Genomic DNA, 25,320 nt, shown 5'->3' on the forward strand with positions numbered 1-25,320 from the left:
AGAGATCGGGAGGATTATGGTTCCAGGCCAGGCCAGGCAAATTGTTTGCAAGACCCTATCTCACAATAAAGGGCTGGTGGAGTGGCTTAACATATAGTCCCTGAGTTCAAACTTCTGTCTACAAAAAAAGTCCATGCCCTTTAACTGAATCATTCCTCTTCCAGAAATCTATGATTTTTAAACAAAATACAAATTATAGAAGGATATTTGAGTATAAGGATATTAATTTGACATTATTTACATATATATGTATATATATTTATATATATGAAGAGAGGGTGGAATTGTAGCTCAGTGGTAGAGTTTAGCCAGCAGGAGGCCCTAGGTCTGTCCCCAGCACAGAAGAGAAGAGAAAGAAGAGAAAGAGGTAGCAGCAACAGCAGCCAGCTGTTGTGACACAACCTATAATTCCAGCCTTCCAGAGGGGAGAGGCAAAAGGAACAGGAGTTCAAGACCTGCCCTGGCTACATACCAAGTGCAAGACCAGCATGAGCTACATATGGAGACCCCACCTCTAAAAACCAAGGGCTGGTGATGTAGCTCAGTGATAGAGTGCTTCCTTAGCATGCCCAAGACCATGGGTTTGGCCCCAGCACTGCAACGAAAAGATACAGAACATGAATGGTAATGCTGGCATGACTTGCCTGACCTCAAGTCAAGCCATGTCTTGTTTGTTTTGTTTTTGAAACAGTAAACAGCTGATAAAAATAGCAATTTAAAAGAGTAAAAACCAGGCATGGTGGCACACACTTGTACTTCCAGAACTCAGAAGGCTGAGGCAGGAGGATCATGAGATCCAAGCCATCCTGGACTACACAGTAAGACCCTCTCCCAAAAACAAAACAAAAGGAAAAGATGTGCAATAGCATATAAAGTTGCTTACAAATACTAATGAAGCTTTCAAATCAAGATTCAAAATAATCATGTGTAACTGTGGCTATTTGTCCTATGATGACATACACATACATAGAACACCCCTGCTATGGGGAGGTGGAACCAGGATGGCTGCACAGCACAGCTCCAGGGGCTCCTTCATACTGCAATCTGAAGATCTGCCAGTTGGGTTAACCATGAGCTCCCAGCAGAGACAATAGGTTGTTGTATATCATCGCATTGCAGGTTTTGCTTTTTTTTTTTTTTTTTTTGTAGTAATGGGGTTTGAACTGAAGGCCTAGGCTCTCTACTACTTGAGCAATGCTTCCAGCTCAGTTTTTTCCACTTTAATAGTATAAAATACTACTATGAAAAATTAACACATATCGAGAAAACTACAATGGAAAAAGTCCAAGTCTCCTTCTCCAAGTAAACTTGAAGCAAATTTTCTTCTCTGGACTCCACAGGGCAGAAATCCTTGCTAGTGCCTTGTTGAGAAGGTAGAAATGAATTCTTCTTCCTCATGCCCCACCCATCCTTGGTCTCTAGGCATCAGCTCAGCAGAAAAATCACCACTGAGAATCCCATCCATTAATGGACTGCTGATTGTCACATAATTTTCATCTCCCCACACCTGAGAAAGTGGGATGAGTGGTTTCATTTTTGAAGACTGGGGATCTGAGTGCCTGAGATGCTGAATGTCTGGCCTAGATTCTCCAAAACACTTGATTTAAGACCTACAGGACACTTGGCCACCTGTAAAGCCCACCTGGGCATGAACCACGCTAACAGAGGCCCCACAGCATGGAAAGAGCAACTCCAGGGTCAGGACCCAGGAAGGTTCACACTCTCAAAGGTCCACACCAGTGGATGCAGAAGAGGGCCCAGGTGGGGACTCCAGCTCCCTTTTTCAGCCAAGGGTGGCAGGTGGGTGGGCTAGTCAGCCATGAGTGAGTCTGAATGTTCCTGGAGCCATCTGTAGTTTTTCTCCTGAAGACTCCTGTACATTCCAACAATGCATGTTCCTTATGAGCAGGCTTCTCTTTAGAAATGCTGGCATGATGAAGAAGAACGAAATGTTATCATTCGCTGGTAAATGGATGGAATTGGAGAACATCATTCTGAGTGAGGTTAGCCTGGCTCAAAAGACCAAAAATCGTATGTTCTCCCTCATATGTGGACATTAGATCAAGGGCAAACACAACAAGGGGATTGGACTATGAGCACATGATAAAAGCGAGAGCACACAAGGGAGGGGTGAGGATAGGTAAGACACCTAAAAAACTAGCTAGCATTCGTTGCCCTTAATGCAGAGAAACTAAAGCAGGTACCTTAAAGCAACTGAGGCCAATAGGAGAAGGGGACCAGGAACTAGAGAAAAGGTTAGATCAAAAAGAATTAACCTAGAAGGTAACACACACGCACAGGAAATCAATGTGAGTCAATGCCCTGTATAGCTATCCTTATCTCAACCAGCAAAACCCCTTGTTCCTTCCTATTATTGCTTATACTCTCTCTACAACAAAATTAGAAATAAGGGCAAAATAGTTTCTGCTGGGTATTGAGGGGGGGAGTGGGAGGGGGTGGAGTGGGTGGTAAGGGAGGGGGTGGGGGCAGGGGGGAGAAATGAACCAAGCCTTGTATGCACATATGACTAATAAAAGAAAAATGAAAAAAAAAAAAAAGAAATGCTGGCATGACTTTCCTGACCTCAAATCAAGCTATTGTCACACCCAGGGACATCCAGCTGCGTAATCTCCTAACTCCCCCTGAAATTAGCGACAGAGTTGCAGCTAAGCCCTTAGAGCCAAGGCAGGAAGTCATTTTGAGTTTGGACCTGGCTGATCTGGAAAGAGGTCTTGAAAGGCATTGCTTCACTAGGTGGACTCTGAAGAGGGTGTGGAGGTGCCTGATGAGGGGGAATCAAGACACATGAGAAGGTTCCAAAAGTGAACTGCAGTAGACACTGTGGCCCAGTAAAGGTGTTTGAATAATCTTCTTCCAGCCACTTTGGCTCTGGATTCCCATTCTACTTTCCTGTTTGCTAAGCCATCCCAGGCAATCCCTTCATGTGGCAAACATTTATGAGACACCTGCTGTGTGTTTGTACATTGTCTTTAGGAGAAACTAGAGCCTAGATAAGGAGAATTAAGCCCTCCTTGTCCTCAAAGTTGGCAAGGAATCATGCTCAGGTAGAGATGGGTAAGGAAGTTGTGGCACCAATGGTAAGTACTTTGTGGACATATACATGCACTTTTGGCTATGGCCAAGGATTCATAGAAGCTGCATGAGACAACCTTGAGCTGTGATTTGAGGTGTGAGAAGGAGTCCAATGGGTACCCAGATCAAGAGAGCATTGCTCAGAATCCAGGACATCAATATCTATCTGTGGATCAGGCCAGTAATCAGACTATGGAGATGGATGAGCCAGCAGCTATCTGCCAAGAAAGTGTGTCCCATATGTGACTACTCAGAAATCACAGCTACTCAACATTGAAAGAGAGGGAGAGATAGAGACAGAGAAAGCCATACAGAAAGAGAAGAGTGGCTTGGACTGGAGAGGTGGCTCAAGTGATACAGCACCTCCCTTACAAGCATGAAATTCAAACACTATAGCCACCCAAAAGACACAAACCAAAAACAGTTTGCTTTTTTGCTGAAAGAGCACTATCAAGTAGAGTATAGAAAACACTAGATCACATCAAGCCCATGTAGAAAGCACCCCCTCAGGAATTCTGTGTTTGATTTCATGGGAGTTCCACTAATGGCAGAACACCTAGGGAGAGGACAGGTATGGGATTCAGGGGACAGATGTGGGAGGGAGGGGGCAGGTGGGATCAGAGGGTGATTCAGGGGCAGTGCTTCATACACAGCACCTGGGGCTCCTGCAGCTCCACAGACCAACTGCTACACCCTCAGTTCTTTTCCACCTTTCATGACATTGACCTCCAGGCCTTGCTCTATTATTCTTTTCTGTTTGGAGTTATGGTGTTATCAGAGGAGATCTGAGAGTTCTTTTGAGCCAAAGTGTTTTAAGGAGTATGAGGAAATCTATAGAGATAACAAAATTGGCTATAATAACCCTGAAAACTTGGCAACTGGCTTCAATCACATGTCCCCAAGGAAGAGGCACAATAAGCATCTTTTCTCCGTATCATGTGCTTGAGCCCAGAACACACTAGAGGGCGCGCTGAGCTTGCTGAAGCCACAAGCACTTATTGATTAATATTCCATTCGATGTAGATAACATCGATTGTATTCACACACACACACACTCACCCCTCTTGCTAGGGGTTAGCTAGGGATTCCATCTGGTATCGTGATAAATCTAGCTTTGCTATTTTAGGTCATAATTTCCTTTGCTAAACAAATCACATTTGTTAATTAATCATAAAGGAAAATAATGCAATTAAAAAGAAAACATATTGAAGCTAAATAGTAGTAAGTCTTCTCATTTAAGTCATTCTTAGATTATTTTGTTATCTTAATGGAGGAAAAAGAATTTTTTCTATCAGAGTGTTTGTTTGTTTGTTTTCGCTTCTTTGGTTTGGTTTCTGTTTTGGTGTTGGGACTGATCCCAGAGTCTGGTAGCTGCACATGCTCTGAGCCACATCAGTAGTTCAAAGTCCTTGGGGTTTATTCATTTGTCTCCCTTTGAGTTACCTAATTTTTGGCTCTGTTCAAAAACAGAAGATTCCAAGGTAAAAAGTCACTCCCCTCTTGTCCCCTACAGGCAGCACTGATACCAGTGTCTTCTTTATTCTTTCAAAGACTCCCTATGTATATGCAAATATAAATGTCACATACTTATCATTTCCACTTTTCACAAAAAGTATAGCAAATGATATATGCTTTTCTGTTATTTTTTGTTGTATTCATTTATTAGCATATTATAGTTGTATTGGGGGTAAAAAGTGCTTACAATATATCTTAGATTTACTTCCTCCATCATTCTCCTTTATCCTCCCCACCCTTAGAACCATTCCAACAGGTGTCATTGTTCCATTTCATATGTGAATACGTAGTACTTCCACCATAGTTGTCCTCCTTCACCCTTTCCTATGTCCTCTCACCCCCACTGGTGCCAACTCCTGGACAGGACTTGTTTTACCTTCCTGTCCTTTATTTTTTTAAAAATACATTTTTGTTTTCTTGTGATGATTATACAGGGAGTTTCACTGCAACATTTCCATATATATACAATATAAACATGTATACGTGTATGTATATGTATATATATATATATGTAAATGTATTATGCCCTGAATTGGTTCATCCTCTCCATTATTCTCTTTTCTACCTTAGTCCCCTTCTTATAGTGATTTCAAGAGGTTTGAATGTTCCACATTTGTACTTCTATAGAAAGTACATCAACCATATCCACACCCTTTACTTTCCTCATTTACTCTCCCCTCCCTTCAGTTCCCTCCTCTTAGTGTAACCTGTTTTACATTCTTGTTCCTCATTATTTAGGTGTCTATTTGTTGATCAGTGGGATTTTTGCTTTGGTATTTTACCTGTAGATGTACAGTGCTTAATTAAGTCAATCTATCCTCTCCACTGTACTTCCTTACCCTTTTCCCCAATCCTGTGCTGTTCAACAGTTTTCAGTGTGTTTCATTGTGTTTTATTCTTACACAGATGTGATATATTTCACTATTATTGATTATCTTTCTTTCTTTCTTTTCCTCCTCCCTTAGTCTCCTCTGCCAGTGCCACTTTTGGGTACATGTTCTGTATATATTTCTATGTATAGATGATATTGCTTGGATTTGAATTGGCCTAGACATAGCTTTCTTGCATCTTGATTTTTTTTTAACAGTATAACATGGAGATCATTCCATGAGGAAATATCAAGAGCTTCCTGTCTTTGTACTATTTCATTTTATTTCTGTAGTGACCCTGGAAGGGGTAGGGTGGGGACAATGGGGTGCTCTGGATGGAGGCAGGTAAGGTCAGGGGTGGTGAACTTCAGTTCCCTTCAAGAAGGATTTGTGAGAGACAGAACTTGGTAAGGGCCCAAGGCAGGTAGGCCTTTTTTTTTTTAATTAATTCCAACTAAAAATCATTTTTCAAATAATGGAAGAAAGTTAGGACTAGGGAAAGTCGGGCACATGGCATGGGTAAGCACTGGGTAAAGCTCTTTGTAGGCAATGGTCCATTAGAGGAGCAGGAAGGGCTTGAACGCCATTGGGAGGGAGGTGATGTGAAAGCAGACACTCTGCAAATGGATCAGAGAACTGCAAACAAGAAGAGATAGCAGGGAGGTGGAGGGCAACAGGACTGAGGGGCCTGTAAGATGGTCAGGGCAGGAGGCGTGCAGAGGTCTGGAGAGAACACAGGTACTTTAGATAATTATAGTTCATACAGAGTGATGGAGATGCAAGAGGAAGAGAAGACCCCCCCAGGGAATAGGAGGCCAGGGAACAGTGAAGGTAGAGATGAAAAGTCAAGAGAATCTCTTAATCCTGAGTCTTCAGACTCTAACCTCCCTCAGTTTCTGGAACAGCCACAGTCCCTGCTGCTCATCACTAGGGAACCCCAAAGCACCATTCCTGCCCCCTTCCCTGGTGTCATCCTCCAGCTCTGCTTCATCACATGAGGGCTCCAACTCTTCAGGGCAGACGTGCCCCACAGGATTTGCCCTGAATGCTGCCTCCAGCTCTGCAGTGCCATTTTGATCTCTTGGGCCCTTTTGCTTTTGACCCAGGACTGCTAGTCTCATGAGCTCTGGGGAAGAAGGGAAAACAGTAGGTGTTCAATGATTGTACAATATTGCCCTTCATTCTCTTGGACTTCCCCTTCTCAGTCCCTCCAACATCAGCCTTTCTCTGAGCAAAGAAAATCCTCCCGCTGTCTTCTTCCTGTCAACCCACTTTTCCATCTCCTAGCAGCCTTCTCCTGTGACTCAGTCAGCAGTGCCGTCTGTCCAGATTTCCACCACCCATCATGCGGGGAAGAAAAGGACCACAGGATTAAGTGACAAGATTCTGGTGGGGAGCCCATTACCCTCTGCCACCCCTCATCTCCAGCTCAATCAGTCCCTACAGTGGACCCTGCCAGAGGGACGGAGCTTGGTCCTGCCAGGTCTCGGCATGGGGCTCCCACACAGTCCTTCACAGTTCCAGGCCCTCCTTCCCTACAGGTGTGAACCAGCCTGGGCTCTGCTGTTTACAGGTCCTGCCCTCTTCCTGCAGCTCAGCATCCCCTCTTTCCTGCCCTGACCCAGTCCAGGAAGAAGCCCAGGGGGCAACAACAGGCCTAGCTGGAAAACCTTGGCTGCCAATGGTCTGTTGGTAACCCAACCCTGGCTGCCAATGGTCTGTTGGTAACCCAACCCTGAACTGCCTGTGCCATGGAGGCCTGGCCTCCCCTGACCCTCAGCCCCTGCCCAAGCTGTCATTCTGACCTTTGACATCCTCTCCCCTGCTTGGTCCCCCTGCCCCTGGAACACAGCTCCTCTCCAAGGCCCACTGCTTACCTAAGGCTGCCCCAGCCTGCCTGCCCCCATTCCTAGCAGGGGTTTACTCAGACCACAGCCCTCACAGACCACAGGGCTCTTCTTCTTAATGTAGACTAGGATGTTCCTGAGACCGTGTAGCCTGAGGTTATTTGCCCACCCTCATCATCCTGGGTTTGCCATTGTCACCATCCACCATCTTCCACATGGAGCCATCCCAGAAAGGGTCCTTGCAATGTGACTTCCTGTTTCACATAATGTTCATTACAACATAGGCACAGGAGGAAACTTTACTAAGATAGTCCAGCTGAGTCAGGCATTGTAGTGCATGCCCCTAACCCCAGTACTCTGGGGGCAGAAGTGAACCTGGGCTACACAATGAGTCTGAAGCCCTCTTGGGCAACACAGTGAGACCCTGACTGAAAAAACAAAGGAAAAATATATATTTTTTAAATCAACTGAACCAGGAAGCATATTTATTGGGTACCAACAAAGAAGAAGAAAAGAAGAAAGAGGAGGATGAGGAGGAGAAGAAGAAGAAGAAAACAGCACACGGCTTCTTCCTGGCCAATGTCCCGAAGACATTTCAGGCAGCCATTTTTGCCCACTGTGAACCACAACCAACATTCCCCCACCCGACCTCATCCCCAGAAAAGGCTGGAAGGTAAATACAAAACTGAACTGTGCAGGAGTCACTTGCCCAGGTTGAGGGGTCAACCAACAGAGAAATCAGGTTCAAGGATGAGAAAACACCCACTGCCCCCACTGCAGACACACAGAGGTAGCAGAAGCAGCAGAAAGACCCTTCTTCTATTATCAAATACTTCTTGGTTTATACCAAAATTATTTTTATACAATTTAATGGGTTTCATTTTTGACATCCTTATATATGTAGTATGTACTTTGATCGCACTCACCCCCATTAACTTCTCTTGTTCCCCCTTCTGCTGAACCTTCAGGGTGACCTGAACGTTCTGCCCACCCTCAGCCCCTCACTGTTCACACAAGGCCTTGGTTCTCTGCTGAAAAAGGAGCTTCCTGTTTTCACCTTTCCTCTTCCCTCAAGTAACTTGATTTTGGGGGGAATCATTTGAACACCCCGACTTCAAATTTATAGGACAGTGACCACCTAGAGAAAAAGGAATCACTCCAGGAGGGTGAGGAGAGGCCACAGAGTACAGACCAAATGGCCCACTACAGATGGCCCCTGAGGCAGGGCTCTGGCCTCATGGGTTCTTTTTCTTGATTTTCTCATGATGTCTGGAGAGACGAGGGGAGAGAGAGGCAGACTGGAAGGGACCAGACAAATCTCTTCTCCTGGGATTCCTCTCTAATTTCTGAGTCCTCTCCCCAGCTCACAGGTTATTGCTCTCCCTGAGGCCATGATAGTCAAGCCCACAGAGGTCATCTCAGGAGTCCCAATACAGGCCCTGATGGAGGCCTAGAAGACTGTGAGAGATGGGGACAGAGTAGGAGCTCAGTGTCCACTGCAGCTCACTCCTCACCCTGTATCCAGAAGAGGCTACAGCTCGGCCTTCAAGGGCCTTGCCAGCCCTACATATGGGCAGGACTAAGGGGTATAGCTGGACAGGTAGCTTCCATACCCTCACAAAGACCCTGACTTCAGAAGGTTTATTCCAGAAAGTTTGTCACCTCCACTACTCTCTCGTCATTGGGAGGCTTGAGGAAAGCCCACAGTCACACATGGCACCACCATCACCAACCATTGACTACTTTTCTTACCTGAACTCTCCACAGCTGATGCCATCTTCTTCTTGTACCAAAGGACACAAAGAGAATAATCACCACAGAAGCAAGAGCCACACTCAGAAGGACAGGCCATCGACTTCGAAGCACCACAGCCTTCCCTGAAAGTAGGCCTGGTTATATACAGGGCACAAGGGGCCTCGAGCCCTCTCCCCTCGCCCTTGCCCACCTCTGGTCCCACTCCAGTAGGAACCGCTGCAGAGGGAACAGGCCTGGACCTCTCCCCTTTCCTCACTCTGGCCAAAGCCCTAATTGACCGCAGGAACTTCTGCAATCTAGTCTCACCCTGAGGTTCCTCCAGACTGGCAGCAGGCCTCAGCTCTTCCTTCCACATGTTGATATAGAGAAGAGGGTATTGGTTGGGGGAGCTCCTGGGTCATGGGGCCTGGAGGGAGCTCTCTGTGATAGGCAGGCTGACAGACAGGTGGAGCAAGACCCTGGCTCTGAGGACTTCAGTTCCTGATCAGCCCCATCCTAACTAGGTTTGGGTTGCTTCATGGTTACAACCTTTAACAGATCATTTCCAGACCTAACTGTGTATCTTTATCACTGTGGCTTTAGCAGGACAGGAAAATCAGATACAACCCACTCACTACACTAGCATACATCCCACAGTATAGAGGCTTTCCCTGGACAGAGGCTGCAGGGGAGGGGAGGTTACCTGTACTCTCCCTGAAGCCAATCCAGGACTCCAGATATCTAGTGAGTTTTCCACAAAGTTCTCCCTGGATGTAGGCCCAGTGATTCTTGCTGTGAATTCTATCTGTGTCCCATAACGTCTTGAGTTGCGCAGCTGAGGACTGAGCCCAGGATGGGGACATCATCCAGCTGTGGGTCTCCGCATTGTAGGAAAAGAAGGGCTCCCCATCATAGTAGAAATCCCAGAATCCTCTGGAGTGGTTGTCTTCCTGAATCTCACAGCCCCAGATCTCCTGGAGGGAAAGGAAACCTGCCCCCACCCAGCATTGACTTCTCTGTTCTCTGGCAGCATTTTTCAAACTCACCACCAAGTCACCCAGCCATCACAGTCCACCCCTCCATGCCCCCCCACACACAATGTGACACAAATCCTACTTCCTCCCCTCCCCCCCAACTAGTGTTGCCTTCCTCACCCACATGAGAAACTCCAGCTAAGCGAAGACCCCTTGCCTGATCTCCACTATGTCTCCGCTGTGCTGGATGAATAATGGCTTACCTTGGGCTGGGCTCTGAGATCCCCATTCTTTTTTTTTATTCATTTATTCACATGTGCATACATTGTTTGGGTCATTTCTCCCCCCGTCCCCTTCCCCCACAGATCTCCATTCTTTACTCCACCCCAACCAAATGTGGTGAGAAGACACAGATCACTGCCCTCTTCCCCAGCCTTCCCAGAAAAAGCCTCCCATACTTTTGCTCCTGTCACACTCACCTTTCTGTTTCTGCAGGGCATTGATTTCTGCCAGGGTCATTTTGAGCTTCTTCCCACTCTCTGCCAAGGTGTGGGTCTCTGTGTCCCTGATCTCATTTCCCAGGACTGTTTCTGCCCACAGCCCCCGGGGCTCTGCCCTGCCTTTCTCACTGTCATAGTACAGATAGAGCTGAGCATCCAAGTGACCCTCAGCCAAGAATTGTGGGTCCACAAATCCATCTCGAGACCTCACTGTGAGGTTATAATATAGACCATGGGATCCTGGGGAAGAAGAAACCAAGGAAGACACTTCCTTCTGGAAATAAATACGCATCAACATTGACACAAAGTTCTGTTGTCCTGACCTTCCCAGGAATGAAGAAAATGCACATGAACAAAGGGACAAGAACAAGAAGTTCCACTAGTAGGAAAATAGGAAAGGAGAGAAGACGGGAGAGGAACTGTGGAAAGGAGGGAGGTGGTACGGAGATAGGCAATCATGCAGGGACACAGGGTCTGGAAATTCCAGGGGAGAGGCTGACCTGCAGGAGCAAGGGAGGGGCACAAAGGCTGGGGGCTGATGGTAGGGCAGGCATATGAGGAGCTAGGGTTGGGAGGAGCCATGACCAGCGGGGCTGTGGAGCACAGGCAGCACAGGGACTCAGGAAGGACTCTGCTGCTCTGGTGCAGGATCATTACAGACAAGGTGGAGCAGAGAAGGGGCAGCAGTGAGGTAAAAGGGGTGCAGAGATTGTAACTCCAAATATATTTAAAGTGGGCTCAGTCCTCCAGAGGAAGGGAAGCAGTGACTGGCTCCAAAGTGCTTCCACTTTGGCATAGTGAGCCCCAAGTGAGGAGTTGAAATGTCCTGCTATGGTCCTCTGGGAACAGGCAGGTAACAATGTTCCTTGAGAGTTGGTTCATCTTTCAACACATGGTGCTGGGAAAGCTGGATATCCACATGCAAACAAAACTACACCCTGTTCTCCCACCATAGACAAAATCTAAGTCCGGGCTAGGGTTGTGGCTCAGTGGTACACTAGCTTACCTGGTCAGCATGTGCAAGGCTGTGGGTTTCATCCCCAGCACTGAAAAAAAGAGAAAGAAAGAAAGAAGGAAGGAAGGAAAGAAAAGAAAAGAAGGAAAGAAAGAAAGAAAGAGCTCAAAATGAACCAAAAACCGAAACTTAAAAAATAAACTAAAAATTCTTATAAAGAAACACTGGGGTAACCATCACAACATAGGACTTGAATGTGGCACCAAATAGACAGACAACAACAACCAAAAAAAAAAAAAAGCCCTCATCAATTGAATGCATCAAACTGAAAAACATTGGTGCAGTAAAGGCTCCCTATGGAAAAGCAACCCCAGAATGGCAGAAGATATTTGCCAATCACATTTTGCATTCTAGTAAGACATCAGAATTCCTGGAAGCCAGGCATGATGCCACACAACTCTAATTCCAGCTCTCAGGAGGCTGAGCCTGGAGGATCCAGGGTTCCAGGCCAGACTGGGCTACCAAGGGAGACCCCATCTTTAAAAAAAAACATAGAATACCTAGGGTGGAGTAGTATCTTAGTGGTAGAGCACTTAACATGTAAACCCTGAGTTTGAGTTCTTGTGCAAAAGTAAATAAATAAAATAAAATATAAAAATTAGAAATCCTAGGAGGATCTGAATAGCTAGTTCCCTGAAGAAGAAATACAAATGCCAATGAGCACTTAACTTTAGTAGCCATTAGTAAAATGCAAATCAAAACACAAGGAGATGCCAGTTAAAACCCATTCATATGTCTACTATTAAAAACATGTATAAATAACAAACCTGGCATGCAGAGAAACTGGAACACTTAGACACTGGTTTGGGAAGGATGTAATAGTGCCACCACTGTGGAAAACAGGATGGTGAACATACCAAATATAGCTACCATATGACCCAGTGATTATACTTCCCAACATCTACTCCAAAGTACTGGACGCAGGGACAAAAAGAGACATTTTTACACCCATGGTCATGGTATAGCCAATAGCCAAACAAGGAGTATCCATAAACTGATGAATGGATAATCAAAATATGGTGTAGATACAATGAACATTATTCAGCATGAAAAAGGAAGAAAACTTTGACAACTGCTACACCTTGAGCTGAGTGGGAAAATCCAATCACAAAAGGACAAACACTGATTCAATTTAAATGAGTTATCTAAGAGGCAAATTCATAGAGAAAAGTAGAATGATGGTTAGTGGGAGCCACGGGTGAGGAGGAATGGACAGTTCCTGTTTAATGGGTAGAGTTAGGTTTGCAAAATGTCCCTAGTGCCAACTAAATTGTACAATTGAAATGGTTAAAGTAGAAAATCATGTATATTTTACCATAACAAAACAGGAAATAAGAATCAGCCTATTGAGAGAGGATTTTCTGCTAGGCATTGTGCACAGTGTGGGAAATCTGAAGGGAGCAGAAACAAGGTTGACCCCGCCATCATTGCCCCTGCACTCCAGTAGTAGAAAGTGGTATCCCATCAACATGAGCTGTGAGGAATGCTATAGGATACTGAGGGTAAGTGACTGGCTTGGGGATCAGGACAGGCTTTCTTGAAAATATGATGTTCAAGCCTGATACCTGAACGGGCGAAATTGGAGATGGAAGTGAGACATCCCAAGGCAGAGGGAGGGGCAGGGCCCCATGAGATAGCTGCAGGGAACTGGAAAGTGGCCAGTGTGGTCCACAGCAAAGAGAAAAGGAGACTGAGGCAGGAGCAAGACTGGAGGGGAGGCCAGTACAGAGCACATGATCAGTCTTGTCTCTATGCTGTGAGTGATGAGCAACCTGTAGAGTGACTCCGCACAGTGACAATACTGGGCCAGGGTCCTCTCCACCTCCTCTGCCAAGCAGGGGCCATAGATAGGGTTCCCAGTCTCAGGCAACGGGCAGGAATGTGAACAAGGAAATGGTAGAGTTGGGGACAGAGGCAGGGACAGAAGGCAGGAGAGATGGCCCTCAATGTTCAGTTTTCCACCATCTGCCTTCCCCATACTGCAGGTTCCCTCTAGAGTCTACCAAAGCAGGGCACCTGAAAGGGAGTATTCCCTGTGCCACCAGCTCCCTGTTACATTCAGGTGTGTGAGTCACCTGCCTGAGGTATGAGTCACGAAAGGAGGCTGGGCAGGCTGCTGACTCAGGGAAAGGACAAGGTTACAGGGGCCTGAGACTGTCCCCTAAGCTGCTGGGGCGGGGTCCCATCGCGGGAGAACTCGAACGGCCCTTGAAGGTCGGTCAAAGAAGCAACCCAGGACAGCCCCTAGACTTCAGGCATGCGAAGCACCAGAATGTCAGAAAATGAAGAGGTAGGCTCAGAGGGGAAACGAGGCCATCGAGAGGCGACCGAGTCGAGGAGGCGTGGCATCGGGGAGCAAGAGACCCACCCAGAAAAGCGGAGCTGAGGTGCAGTGGCAAACAGGCCACATCCAGCCCCGCACCTCTCACCCCTACCAAGACCGCGCACCAGAACCCCAATGATGCGGCAGACCCTGAAATTTCCTGAAATAAGAGATTCTCCCTGCGACTTCTCCCATTTCCACCCCTGGAAACGCGCGGCAGCACCCGCTCTCAAGGACCGCAAGGAACCCCACTCACTGGCGGCGGTACCGAGGGGTGCAGAAAGGGCAGTGCCGGCCCAAAGCACCAGGATCAGGAGCAGTCCCAGAGCAGACAAGTCTGTCATCTTCCCAGTGGATGGCAGTGGGAAGACAGCCAGTTTTGAGGTCTAGTTAACAGCCTGGCGCCGCCCACAACTGCTCACCCAATGAAAACGGATGCCACGAACTTCTGCCCAATCACGGTGGCTCCAGGAGGGCACCTCACAGCCAAGCCTTAAGGGACTTCTCCAAAATGCTGTCTCCAAAAGAACGCCATGTAAACCAGAATGTATTTACAAATGTGCCAGTATACTCATGAACAAGGAATTCCCTGGATTTTTGAAAATCAGAAAGACCCTCTGGCTGTGGACAAAATAATGAAGAACCTGGAAAAGTGTCCAGATGGCAAAGTGGCCTTGCAGAGCTCCTATTTGCTAATGGCAAACCTCACCACCATGCCTGCAAGGATTATTTTGTAGTGCTCATAAAGCAGAAGGGACAGAAACAGGCAGAATGGAACAACTGCTCCCCCCCCCCATAAGAGTTCTTTGAAAGGCCACTAAAGGAATCTGCCTCACACTTGCTCTCTTCTTTTTGTATAAAGATTTCAGGACCAGGGCTGGAAGCACAGTTCCAATGGTAAAGTGCTTGCCTAGCAAGTACAAGGCCCTGAGTTCAAATTCCAGTACTGCCAAAATAAAAACAAATAACAACAAAAAAGATTTCATGGTCAGATCAGGACCCTCAAAAAATCCAACTCCCACTTGACAATCAAAAAAAAGAAAAATTAGTTAAACGCCAGATAAGCCTTTGATTTTTATATTATTTGCATCTTCTTGTCATCAATTAAAAAAAAAAGCCATCCTTTTATAGTGTGTGTGGAAGAGACCAATCATGAATGGTGAGCAGAGAGCACCTACATTTGACATAGATCATTCCATCTACTTCAGGGCCAAGGAGAAAAAACAATCACCAAAGACACTGAAAACTATCTAGCAGCTGGCACTCTGTGTTAAAATCCAAAAATGCTCTAGGTCCAGAAAAAGCCTGTGAGCTAGGACTCCCAGGCAGGCTAGACTCACAAGTGACTGCAGCTAGGTGAATTTTGTAGGAACAGCTTCTGAGCAGCCAAGTGTCATGTCCCATTCTTAAACAACCCCATATCAGTACCAGCCTTGCCCACTCCCTGCCCATAGAGCAGTGCAAGTCTCCCCAAGCACCTTTAGTCCTGCTCCCCATCTGCCTGTCTCTAGCACCCCTGCTCCTTCCAGGGCACTCTGGGAGAAAAGCCAATGAGTTGTTAATTCTCCCAATACACAGCCCTCAACCAAGCTCAGCATTATCAGCATTGCTGGTAATGTCACCCCTAGCCATATTTAAAGAGCTCTTTGCAAATTTTGGCCTCCTCTGCCTTTCAGAAGCTCCTTACCCCAGTTAAATCACTCCAAATCTCTTACATGTGTCAGCCATTTCAATCTCCTCTTCCATCCATTGACTCCCAGATCCAGCCAGGCCTCCTTTCTTGTGGCCTCATTTTCTAAGTGTCTAAGCTCACAAGGCCATTGCATCTGTTCCTACTCCACACACACACACACACACACACACACACTATAGTCCACTCTAACACCAACCAGACTCCCTTTGCCAACTTGCCTTAGGACATCTGCATCCGTGGGCCCATCAGCCTCTCAAACCAGACAGGTCCACAGGATCATAGCTCTCCCACTCCAGGATCAGGAACTGTGTTCAGTTCACCTCTGCTTCCCCTTTTTAAGGGTGAACTGTTCTATCCTTACTAACCACTCCCCTGGGACCCCTGGACTACCTTTTGTCTGTGGATGTAAATATCACGTATCACAGCGCTTCGAAAAATTTACATATATTGAGACAGGGCTGGTCTTGAACTCTGTGTGTAGACAGGCTGCCCTGGAGCTCTCCATACTCCTGCCTTAACTTCCACAGTTCTGGTATTACAGGCATGTACAACCACGCCCAGCAGTCTTGACAACTTAAACTTTACATTCATTTTTATTAATTATTTTGACCATGGTAATTTATTTAGCACAAGAGGAATTAAGATCCAGTGCCAATTCTCAGGGAAATCATTTTCATTAGAGAAGGCCACAGGGTAGTGTTGATGCAGTGGGAGACGGACCCAGGCTCTCCTCACAGCTGGTCCTAGACCTTTCCTCCATGTCTGTCCTCCAGGACCTCTTAAGTGGACCAGCTCCAGCACACTGTCCTCTTCAGCTCCTTCCCAAAGAAAGACTTTTACTACTTTAATAGCTACATGCTAGGTTTGTTCCCTGGCATTTAGAGAGAAGGAACCTCAGAGGAGGCCCTGTAGGTCTTGGCTCTGGATGTGGGGCTGCCCTCCCCCAACAAGCCTCCCAGGCTGACTTCTGCCTCTTACGCTGCTTTTCTCTCTTCATTCTCGCCTTTGGACCCCTGGACTCACAAAAATAGTGGCGCCTTTCTCCGCGCTTACTTCGGACACCATTGCTGAGTCTGAGAAAAGAAACAGAAACCACCCAAAGCAGCCCCTTTTGTAACCTTGGGCGGGGCTCTCAAGGCCACTTGCGCGTGTTTTCATGTCTGTGGGCCCAAGTTTACTGCGAGATCTGAAGATCACTCGTCATGCCCACTCTAACCTAAAAAGAATCAACACTGCTGATCGATATGAAAAGAGAATTGTGGTGCATGTGGACACTCTCAACATGGGGTCAGGTTCTTCCGCCCAGACGCTCATGAGAAGGCCTCAGTTCTCACTCCTATTGGGTGTTGAGTTCTTGGAGAAGCCAATCAGCGTCCGCCTTGGTTCCGGGTTCTAAAATCCCGACCACTCGCGGGGACTCATTTTCTTTCCAAATGTCCAGTGTTGGAATCATGGTGCCAAGAGCCGTCCTCCTGCTGCTCTCAGGAGCTTTGGTCCCGGTGGAGATCTGGGCAAGTGAGTGAGCGGCAGAGACAGAAACTACCCCTTGCTGGGGAAAAGCGAGAGGAGGTCAGGAACCAGAAAACGCGTCCCCGCCACTCTGAGCCAGATCCCTCCCTATGTCTGCTACCGCCTGCCCTGATCTCCATCTAATCTCCTGACCCCTCCTCTCTCACCTAATCCTCACCTTTCGAGTCCAGCAGCCCCCTTTTCGCCTCAGGAACCCCGAGCACCCTCCTCCCCTCGCCCCATCATCCTGGGACCCGGGTTCCGCGGCAGGAGGGTCGCGGAGTCTCAGCCGCCCCCCGTCCCCAGGCTCGCACTCCATGATGTATTTCTTCACCTCCGTGTCCCGGCCCGGCCGCGGGGAGCCCCGGCACATAGCTGTCGGCTACGTGGACGACACGCAGTTCGTGCGCTTCGACAGCGACGCCGCGAGCCCGAGGATGGAGCCGCGGGCGCCGTGGATGGAGCGGGAGCGGCCGGAGTACTGGAACCTGGGCACAGAAGGAACCAAGGGTAACGCATAGAGTTACCGAGGGTATCTGCGGAAACTGCTCGGCTACTACAACCCGAACGAGGATGGTGAGTGACTCCAGGCTGGGCTCGGAGGTCATGACCCCTCCACGTCTCCTTCACAAGGGTCAGAGACGCCCCGGGCTCCCAGATTCGAGGTTCACCCCGAAGCTGCGAAACGTGCGGAGACCCTCGACCTGGGAAAAAACGTCGGGACGCTGACTGTATCCTTTTCAGTTTAGGTTGAAATCCATCAGGAGTCGGTTCGGCGGAGGCTGACCCTGGGTCAATCCAGAGGATGTATGGCTGCACTGCGGCGCTGGATGGCCGCCTCCTCTGAGGGTACAATTAGCCTACAATTGCAACGATTATATCTCTGAATGAGGAGGACCACCGCGGGCAGGGCAGCTCAGATGACCCTACGCAAGTGGGAGGCGGCTGGTGAGGCAGAGCACCAGAGGACCTACCCGGAGGGGGAGTGAGTGGAGTGGGCTCCTCAGACCCCTAGAAAATGGGAAGGAGATGCTGCAGCGCGCAGGTACAAGGTCCCGAAGGGCAACTCCTCCATCTGCCCTGGGGATGAAACCCATGTCTTCCAACGAGTGGCAGAAAAGGGGAAGCAGAACACTGCTGCTCTCTTGAATCACCACAGAAAGAGAGCTGTGGGATTTTCACATCCAGTATCAGAGTGTGACCCACCCAGGGGCTCACGCTCCTCTCATCACAATTATGAGTCTGCCTCAGGATGGAAGGAGTAAAGGTACATGAAGTAACCAAACTACGGTTCTCTTTGGCTATGCAGGGGTGTGACCATGGCCTCTCTCAGACCTTGTTCTCTGTCTACCACCCAATGGCTTTAGAGGTTTGACTCCAGTTATGCCAAATCTCTACCAAGACAGCCCCAGAAATCCCTCTCTTTTCTCCCTTAGAGACTTGGAGTCTCCTGCCTTGGGCTAACTCACTGGTTTCTAGAACTTCCCAAGAATTAGATTATCCCAGATGCCTGTGTTGGGGCTAGTGTCTGGGTTTTACATCAATCCAAGTCTGCTATCAGTTCTCAAGATGGTCACGTGAGTGCTACTGGAGTGGCCCAGGAAGAATGCAAAATGCCTGAATTCTTCAACTCATCTTTGTAGATGTCCCAAAGACACAAATGACCCATTACCCCCCAACTTGAAGAGGATATCACCTTAAAGTGATATCCTGGGCTTCTACCTTGCAGAGATCACCCTGACCTGGCAGCAGGATGGGGAGGACCTGAGCCAGGACATGGAGCTTGTGGAGACCAGGCCTGCAGGGGATGGAACCTTCCAGAAGTGGGCAGCTGTGGTGGTGCCTTCTGGGAAGGAGAAGAATTACACATGCCATGTGCAGCATGAGGTGCTGCCTGAGCCCCTCACCCTGAGTTGGGGTAAGGAGGGGACGTGGACACAGAGCCTCTTGTCAGGGAAAGCAGGAGCTGGTCTGGAACCCTCAGCAGGAGCAGGCTGAAATCTGGGGATCAAGTTCTCTAACCTTCCTTTCCCTTTCTTTCTGTTCCCAGAGCCACCTCCTCAGCCCACCATCCCCATCATGGGAATTGTCACTGCCCTGGTTATCCTTGGAGTTGTGGTCACTGGAGCCGTGGTGGCTGTTGTGATACGGAGGAAGAATAACACAGGTAGGGAAGGGAAAGGGTCATAGTTTTCTCCTTTTGCTCCTTTTGTTTATTTTTTATTTTTTGAATTTATTTTTAATTGTTTTTATGTTTATTTATATGTAATACATTGTTTGAGACACCTCTCCCCCCTGTTTCCCACCTCCTCCCCCCCCATCCCAACCCCCCTCACTTCCAGGAAGAACCTGTTCTGCCTTCTTGTTCTCCAGTTTTGCTGAAAAGAAAACGTAAGAGACAATAAGAAAGACATAGCATTTTTGCTAGTTAGAGATAGAGATAGCTATCCAGAGAGATTCCTAGCATTGCTTCCATGCACTTGTGTATTACAGCCTGAATTGATTCATCTCTACCAGACCTCTTCACTACTTTCTGGTCACTTCCCATAGTGGCCCCTGCCAGTTTAAGATTACTTCATTTGCTCCTCTATAGTGGGCACATCAACCACATTCAAGTTTTAGGTTTCCCTCCCTTTCGCTATTCCTCCAGTTCGTGTTCTGCCCTTAGTGTGTGACCCATGTCCAATAATATTACTGCATTTGTTTTAGGTCTATAATTCGCATATGAGGGAGAACATACAATTTTTGACCTTCTGAGCCTGGCTACCTTTGCTTAAGATGATGTTCTCCAGTTCCATCCATTTACTTGAGAATGACAAAATTTCATTCTTCTTTGTGGCTGAATAAAATTCCATTGTGTATAAATACCACATTTTCTTAATCCATTCATAGGCAGTGGGTCATCTTAGCTGTTTCCATAGATTGGCTGTTGTAAATAGTGCAGCAATAAACATGGGTGTGCAGGTGCTTTTGGAGTAACCTGAGTCTCATTCCTTTGGATATATCCCTAGGAGTGGGATTGCTGGATCATATGGCAGATCTATGTTTAGTTTTTTAAGAAGCCTCCAAATTGTTTTCCAAAGTGGTTGTACTAGCTTACGTTCCCACCAGCAGTGTATGAGGGTTCCTTTTTCCGCACTCCTTGCCAACATTTGTTGTTGCTGGTGTTCTTGACGGTAGCTATTCTACCAGGAGTGAGGTAGAATCTTAGTGTGGTTTTGATTTGCATTTGCTTTTTGGCCAGGAATGGTGAGCATTTTTTTCATGTGTTTTTTGCCCATTTGTACTCTTTCGTTTGAAAAAATTCTGTTTCATTCATTGATTTGGGGGGAGTTTAGTTTTGAGCTCCCTGTATATTCTGGTTACCAGTCCTTTGTCTGAAGTATAGACAGCAAATATTTTCTACCACTCTGTGGGTGGTCTCTTCAATTTAGGGACCATTTCTTTTGTTGTGCAAAAGCTTTTTAGTTTTATGTAGTCCTATTTGTCCATCCTTTCTCTTAGCTGTTGGGCTGTTGGAATTCTACTGAGGAAGTCCTTGCCCATACCTATTGCTTCCAGAGTACTCCTTGCTCTTTTCTGTACTAACTTCAAGGATTCGGGTCTGATATTAAGGTTCTTAATCCACTTTGAGTTGATACTAGTACAGGATGATAGGCATGGATCTAGTTTCAGTTTTCTGCAGGCAGATAACCACTTTTCCCAGCAACATTTGTTGAAGAGGCTGTCTATTCTCCATCATATGTTTTTGGTACCTTTGTCAAAAATGAGGTGGGCATAGCTGTGTGGATTCATATCCGGGTCCTCTATTCTGTTCCACTGGTCTTTATATCTGTTTTTGTGCCAGTACCATGCTGTTTTTATTGCTGTGGCTCTGTAGTGTAGTTTGAAGTCAGGTATTGTGATACCCAGTATTTGCAGTCTCTTGTGTTTCCAAATGAACTTTAGGATAGATTTTTCAATCTCTGTGATGAATGTCATTGGGATTTTGATGGGAGTTGCACTGAACATGTAGATTGCTTTTGGTAGTATAGACATTTTTACTATGTTGATTCTACTAATCCATGAGCATGGGAGATCTTTCCACCTTCTGTAGTCTTCCTCAATCACTTTCTTCAGTGACTTGTAGTTCTTCATAAGAGGTTATTCACATCTGTTGTTAAGTTTATTCCTAGGCATTTTTTTGAGGTTATTGTAAATGAAATTGTTTTCCTATATATTCTTTCTCAATTTGTTCATTGTTGGTGTACTGATTTTTGTAAGTTGACTTTGTATCCTGCTATGTTGTTAAAGCTGTTTATGGTGTCTAGGAGTTCTTGGGTGGAGTTTTTGGGGGCTCTGAGGTATAGGATCATGTTGTCTGCAAATAGGGATACTTTGACTATTTCTTTACCTATTTGTATTCCTTTTATTTCTTCTTCTTGCCTTATTCCTCTGTCTAGGAATTCCAGGTCTATGTTGAATAGGAGTGGGGAGAGTGGGCATCCTTGTCTCATTCATGACTTCAAGGAAAATGGATTCAACTTTTCCCCATTAAGTATGATGTTGGCTATAGATTTGTCATATATTGCCTTTATAATGTTAAGGTACATTTCTTCTATTCCTAGTTTTCTTAAAGCTTTTATCATGAAGTGATGTTGAATTTTATCAAAGGCTTTTTCTGCATCTGTTGAGATGATCAAGTGGTTTTGGCTTTGCTTCTATTAATGTGCTGTAGTACATTTATTGATTTGTGTATGCTGAACCATCCCTGTATCCCTGGGATGAAGCTGACTTGGTCATGGTGAATGATCCTTCTAGTATGTTGTTGGATTCAGTTTGCCATTATTTTATTGAGGATGTTTGCATCGATGTTCATTAAGAAGATTGACCTACAGTTCTCCGTTTTGGATGTGTCTTTGTCTGGTTTTGGGAGGAGTGTAATACTGGCTTCATGGAATGAGTTAGGCAGTGTTCCTTCCCTTTCTATTTCATGGAAAAGTGTTAGGAGAGTTGGTATTAGTTCTTCTTTAAAGGTCTGATAGAATTCAGCAGAAAATCCAGCAGATCCAGGACTCTTCATTTTTGGGAGACTCTTTATTGATTCTTCAATTTAATTTCGTATTATAGATCTGTTTAGGTGGTTAATATCCTCTTGGTTCAGTTTTGGATGGTCATAAATATCTTGAAATTTGTCCATTTCTTCAAGATTTTCCAATTTATTGGAATATAGGTTCTCAAAGTAGTGTCTGATGATTCCTTGGATTTCCTTGGTGTTTGTTGTTATCTCCCCTTTGTTGTTTCTGACTTCACTGATTTGGGTCTTTCCCCTTCGTTTTAGTCAGATTTGCCAGGGACATGTCAATCTTGTTTTATTTTTTCAAAAAACCAGTTTTTTGTTTCATTGATTCTTTGTATTTTTTTTTTTTTGGTCTCTATTTCGTTAACTATGGCCCTTATTTTTATTATTTCTCTCCTTCTGTTTGTTTTGGGTTTTGCTTGTTCTTGTTTTTCTAGGCATTTGAGATGTAGCATTGGGTCGTTTGTTTGTGATCTTTCTGTCCTTTTAATATGTGTCCTCATGGCTATAAACTTTCCTCTTAGGACTGCCTTTGTTGTGTCCCATAGATTCTGGTAGGTTGTGTTTTCATTTCATTAAGTTGCAGGAACCTTTTAATTTCCTCTCTTATTTCATCTATGACCCACTGATCATTGAGCAATGTGTTATTCAGCTTCCAATTGTTTGCATATTTTCTGCTGTTGTTTTTATTGTTGAATTCTAGTTTTAATGCATTGTGATCAGATAGCATGTAGGGGATTATTTCTGTTTTATTATATTTGCTAAGGCTTGTTTTGTGCCCTAAGATATGGTCAATTTTAGAGAAAGTTCCATGTGCTGCTGAGAAGAATGTATATTGTGCAGATATTGGATGAAATATTCTGTAGACATCAGTTAGGTCCATTTGATCTGTGGCGTGATTTAGTTCTAGAATTTCTTTATGAGTTTTTGTTTGGATGACCTATCTATTGGTGATAGGAGGGTGTTAAAATTTCCCCTTACCACCATGTTGGAGTCTATATGTGCATTTAAGTCCTTTAGAGTATGTTGATGAAATTGGGTGCACTGACATGGAGTGCATATAGGTATATAATTGTTATTTCCTTTTGGTGTATTTCCCCTTTTATTAGTGTGAACTGTCCTTCTTTATCTCATTTGATCAATGTAAATTTGAAGACTACTTTGTTTGATATAAATATTGCTACTCCTGCCTTTTTCAGGGGCTATTGGCTTGGTAAATTTTCTTCGAGCCTTTCACCCTAAGCCAGTGTTTGTTTCTGTCAATGAGATGGGTCTCTTTCAAACAACAGATTGGTGGATCTTCCTTTTTAATCCAGTTTGCCAAACAGTGTCTTTCAATGGGGTAGTTGAGTCCATTGACGTTCAGTATTAATATTGATAGGTATGTGGTGATTCCTGCCAGGTAGTTGTTTTTGTTGTTTAAGGGTTTGATTGTGTGTAGTTGAATCAATGCTATTCTCTGATTCCTTGTTTTTTCTTCTCCTGTGGTTTAATCTTCCCATCCTCTCGTGGTTTTGTTTGCTTTCATCTTCTGTGTGCAGAATTCCTTGGAGATTCTTTTGAGGTGGTGCCCCTTTTAGAAGTGCTCTCTGAGCCTCAAAAAGCTAAAAATAGAGCTGCCATATGATCCAGCATTACCACTTCTACACATCTATCTGAAGCGATGTAAGTCAGGGTACAGTAAAGACGTTTGACACTTATGGTTTTTGCAGCATTATTCACAATCGCTAACTTAAGGAAAAAGCCCAGATGCCGTACAACTGATGAAAGGATTAAAAAATGTGGTATCATGATAAAAGTGAGAGCACACAAGGAAGGGGTGAGGATAGGTAAGACACTTAAAAAACTAGCTAGCATTTGTTGCCCTTAACACAGAGAAACTAAAGCAGATACCTTAAAAGCAACTGAGGCCAATAGGAAAAGGGGACCAGGAACTAGAGAAAAGGTTAGATCAAAAAGAATTAACCTAGAAGGTAACACCCACACACAGGAAATCAATGTGAGTCAATGCCCTGTATAGCTATCCTTATCTCACCCAGCAAAAACCCTTGTTCCTTCCTTTTATTGCTTATACTCTTTCTACAACAAAATTAGAAATAAGGGCAAAATAGTTTCTGCTGGGTATTGGAGGGGGAGAGGGAGGTGGGGAGTGGGTGGTAAGGGAGGGGGTGGGGGCAGGGGGGAGAAATGAACCAAGCCTTGTATGCACATATGAATAATAAAAGAAAAATTAAAATAAATAAATAAATAAATAAATAAAAATAGAAGTGCTCTCTGCCTCATTAATAGAAGCAACACACACACACACACACACACATGCTTCCCCAGGCTGCACCCTGTGTGCTGACACTCTGCTGTAAAACATATGAAAAATAAGGTATAGATTTTGCACCCTGATGGATTTGGTGATGGGACCTGATTGCCAGCAGTCAGAGGTGAGAGAAGAAGGTCCCTGCTGAGAACAGGCCTCCAGGAGGGCAGTTGGTTCAGTCCCTGCACATCTTCTTTCCTCCTGTCTCCTGATTCTTCCCTGGGGAATTCTGTAAACTTCCCTGGGGCCCAGGGCTCCTCTGTTTTCTCACAGGTTGTTTTTTTCCCATGGGTGGAAAAAGAGGGCACTTCCCCCAGGCTGCAAGTAAATATTGGGGCAGAGAGTCCCTGAGTACCCTAGAGGCAGACTAGTTGGGTATCCATGGGGAACTCACCCAACCCACAATTGCTCCTTCAACCACATCTTTGCTGGACTCTGAGTGTGTCTTGTTATTTTTCAATCCCAGGTAGTGACGGTACCCAGGACTGTGATAAGTCTCTCACAGCTTATAAAGGTGAGACCCTGAATTGGGGATGAGGCAGAAGGGACACACCTGGATTTAAGGACTCTCAGAATTTGGACCTTTTGTGTGAGTGGTGGGTTGTTCAGTGTTGCCACTTCTTTTGCCTGCCCTGAATTTGTTCATGATTCTTTTGCTGTGCAGCATGAGACAGCTGCCTTGTGTGGGACTGAGTGACACAAGATTTGTTCACGTCTCTCCCTTGTGACTTCAAGAACCCATGAATTCTCATTCTGCAAAGGTATCTGAATATATCTGCATTCTTATAGGTGAAGAAATTGGAGAGACCAGTACACCCCACACTGATCCCTCCCTTCCAGTTATGTTTCCTGTTCTGGCAGAAGCAGAGCTGGGACAT

The 25,320-nt window shown here is 45.7% G+C and overlaps 1 protein-coding gene and 1 pseudogene across 8 annotated transcripts; one reads left to right on the forward strand and one right to left on the reverse strand.

Moving 5' to 3' along the window:
* Nucleotides 1–25,320, forward strand: part of LOC109700907 (HLA class I histocompatibility antigen, alpha chain G-like) — a 67,874-nt pseudogene that overhangs the window by 37,249 nt on the left and 5,305 nt on the right.
* On the reverse strand, nt 1,260–16,852 carry LOC141425655 (MHC class I polypeptide-related sequence B-like). Of its 8 annotated transcripts, XM_074082612.1 has the most exons (7): nt 14,127–14,239; nt 12,315–12,377; nt 11,539–11,578; nt 10,512–10,772; nt 9,762–10,049; nt 9,077–9,201; nt 5,882–6,601 (listed from the first exon to the last, which is right to left on the reverse strand). In XM_074082612.1, the coding sequence occupies exons 4-7, from the start codon at nt 10,549–10,551 to the stop codon at nt 6,350–6,352; spliced, it is 705 nt and encodes a 234-aa protein (XP_073938713.1). In that variant the 5' UTR covers nt 10,552–10,772; nt 11,539–11,578; nt 12,315–12,377; nt 14,127–14,239; the 3' UTR covers nt 5,882–6,349. The 8 variants fall into 8 exon arrangements, with proteins under 8 accessions (XP_073938711.1, XP_073938713.1, XP_073938707.1 ...); XM_074082606.1 differs by lacking the exons at nt 11,539–11,578; nt 12,315–12,377 and adding an exon at nt 16,587–16,852 and having other exon boundaries at nt 14,127–16,381; XM_074082605.1 differs by lacking the exons at nt 11,539–11,578; nt 12,315–12,377 and adding an exon at nt 16,542–16,852 and having other exon boundaries at nt 14,127–16,381.

Source organism: Castor canadensis, chromosome 8, assembly GCF_047511655.1.
Source record: "Castor canadensis chromosome 8, mCasCan1.hap1v2, whole genome shotgun sequence".
NCBI classification, from domain to species: domain Eukaryota; kingdom Metazoa; phylum Chordata; class Mammalia; order Rodentia; family Castoridae; genus Castor; species Castor canadensis.

Bases quoted from the DNA above. Each gene is read 5' to 3' on its own strand.
- LOC141425655 (XM_074082606.1), bottom strand. From the start codon at position 14,214: ATGACAGACTTGTCTGCTCTGGGACTGCTCCTGATCCTGGTGCTTTGG. The intron at 10,773-14,126 runs GTGAGTGGGGTT...CTTCTTCCCCAG, and splicing joins ACCCCTCGGTACCGCCGCCA to GATCCCATGGTCTATATTAT. The intron at 10,050-10,511 runs GTGAGTGTGACA...GGGTGGGGGCAG, and splicing joins TGCCCTGCAGAAACAGAAAG to GTTTCCTTTCCCTCCAGGAG.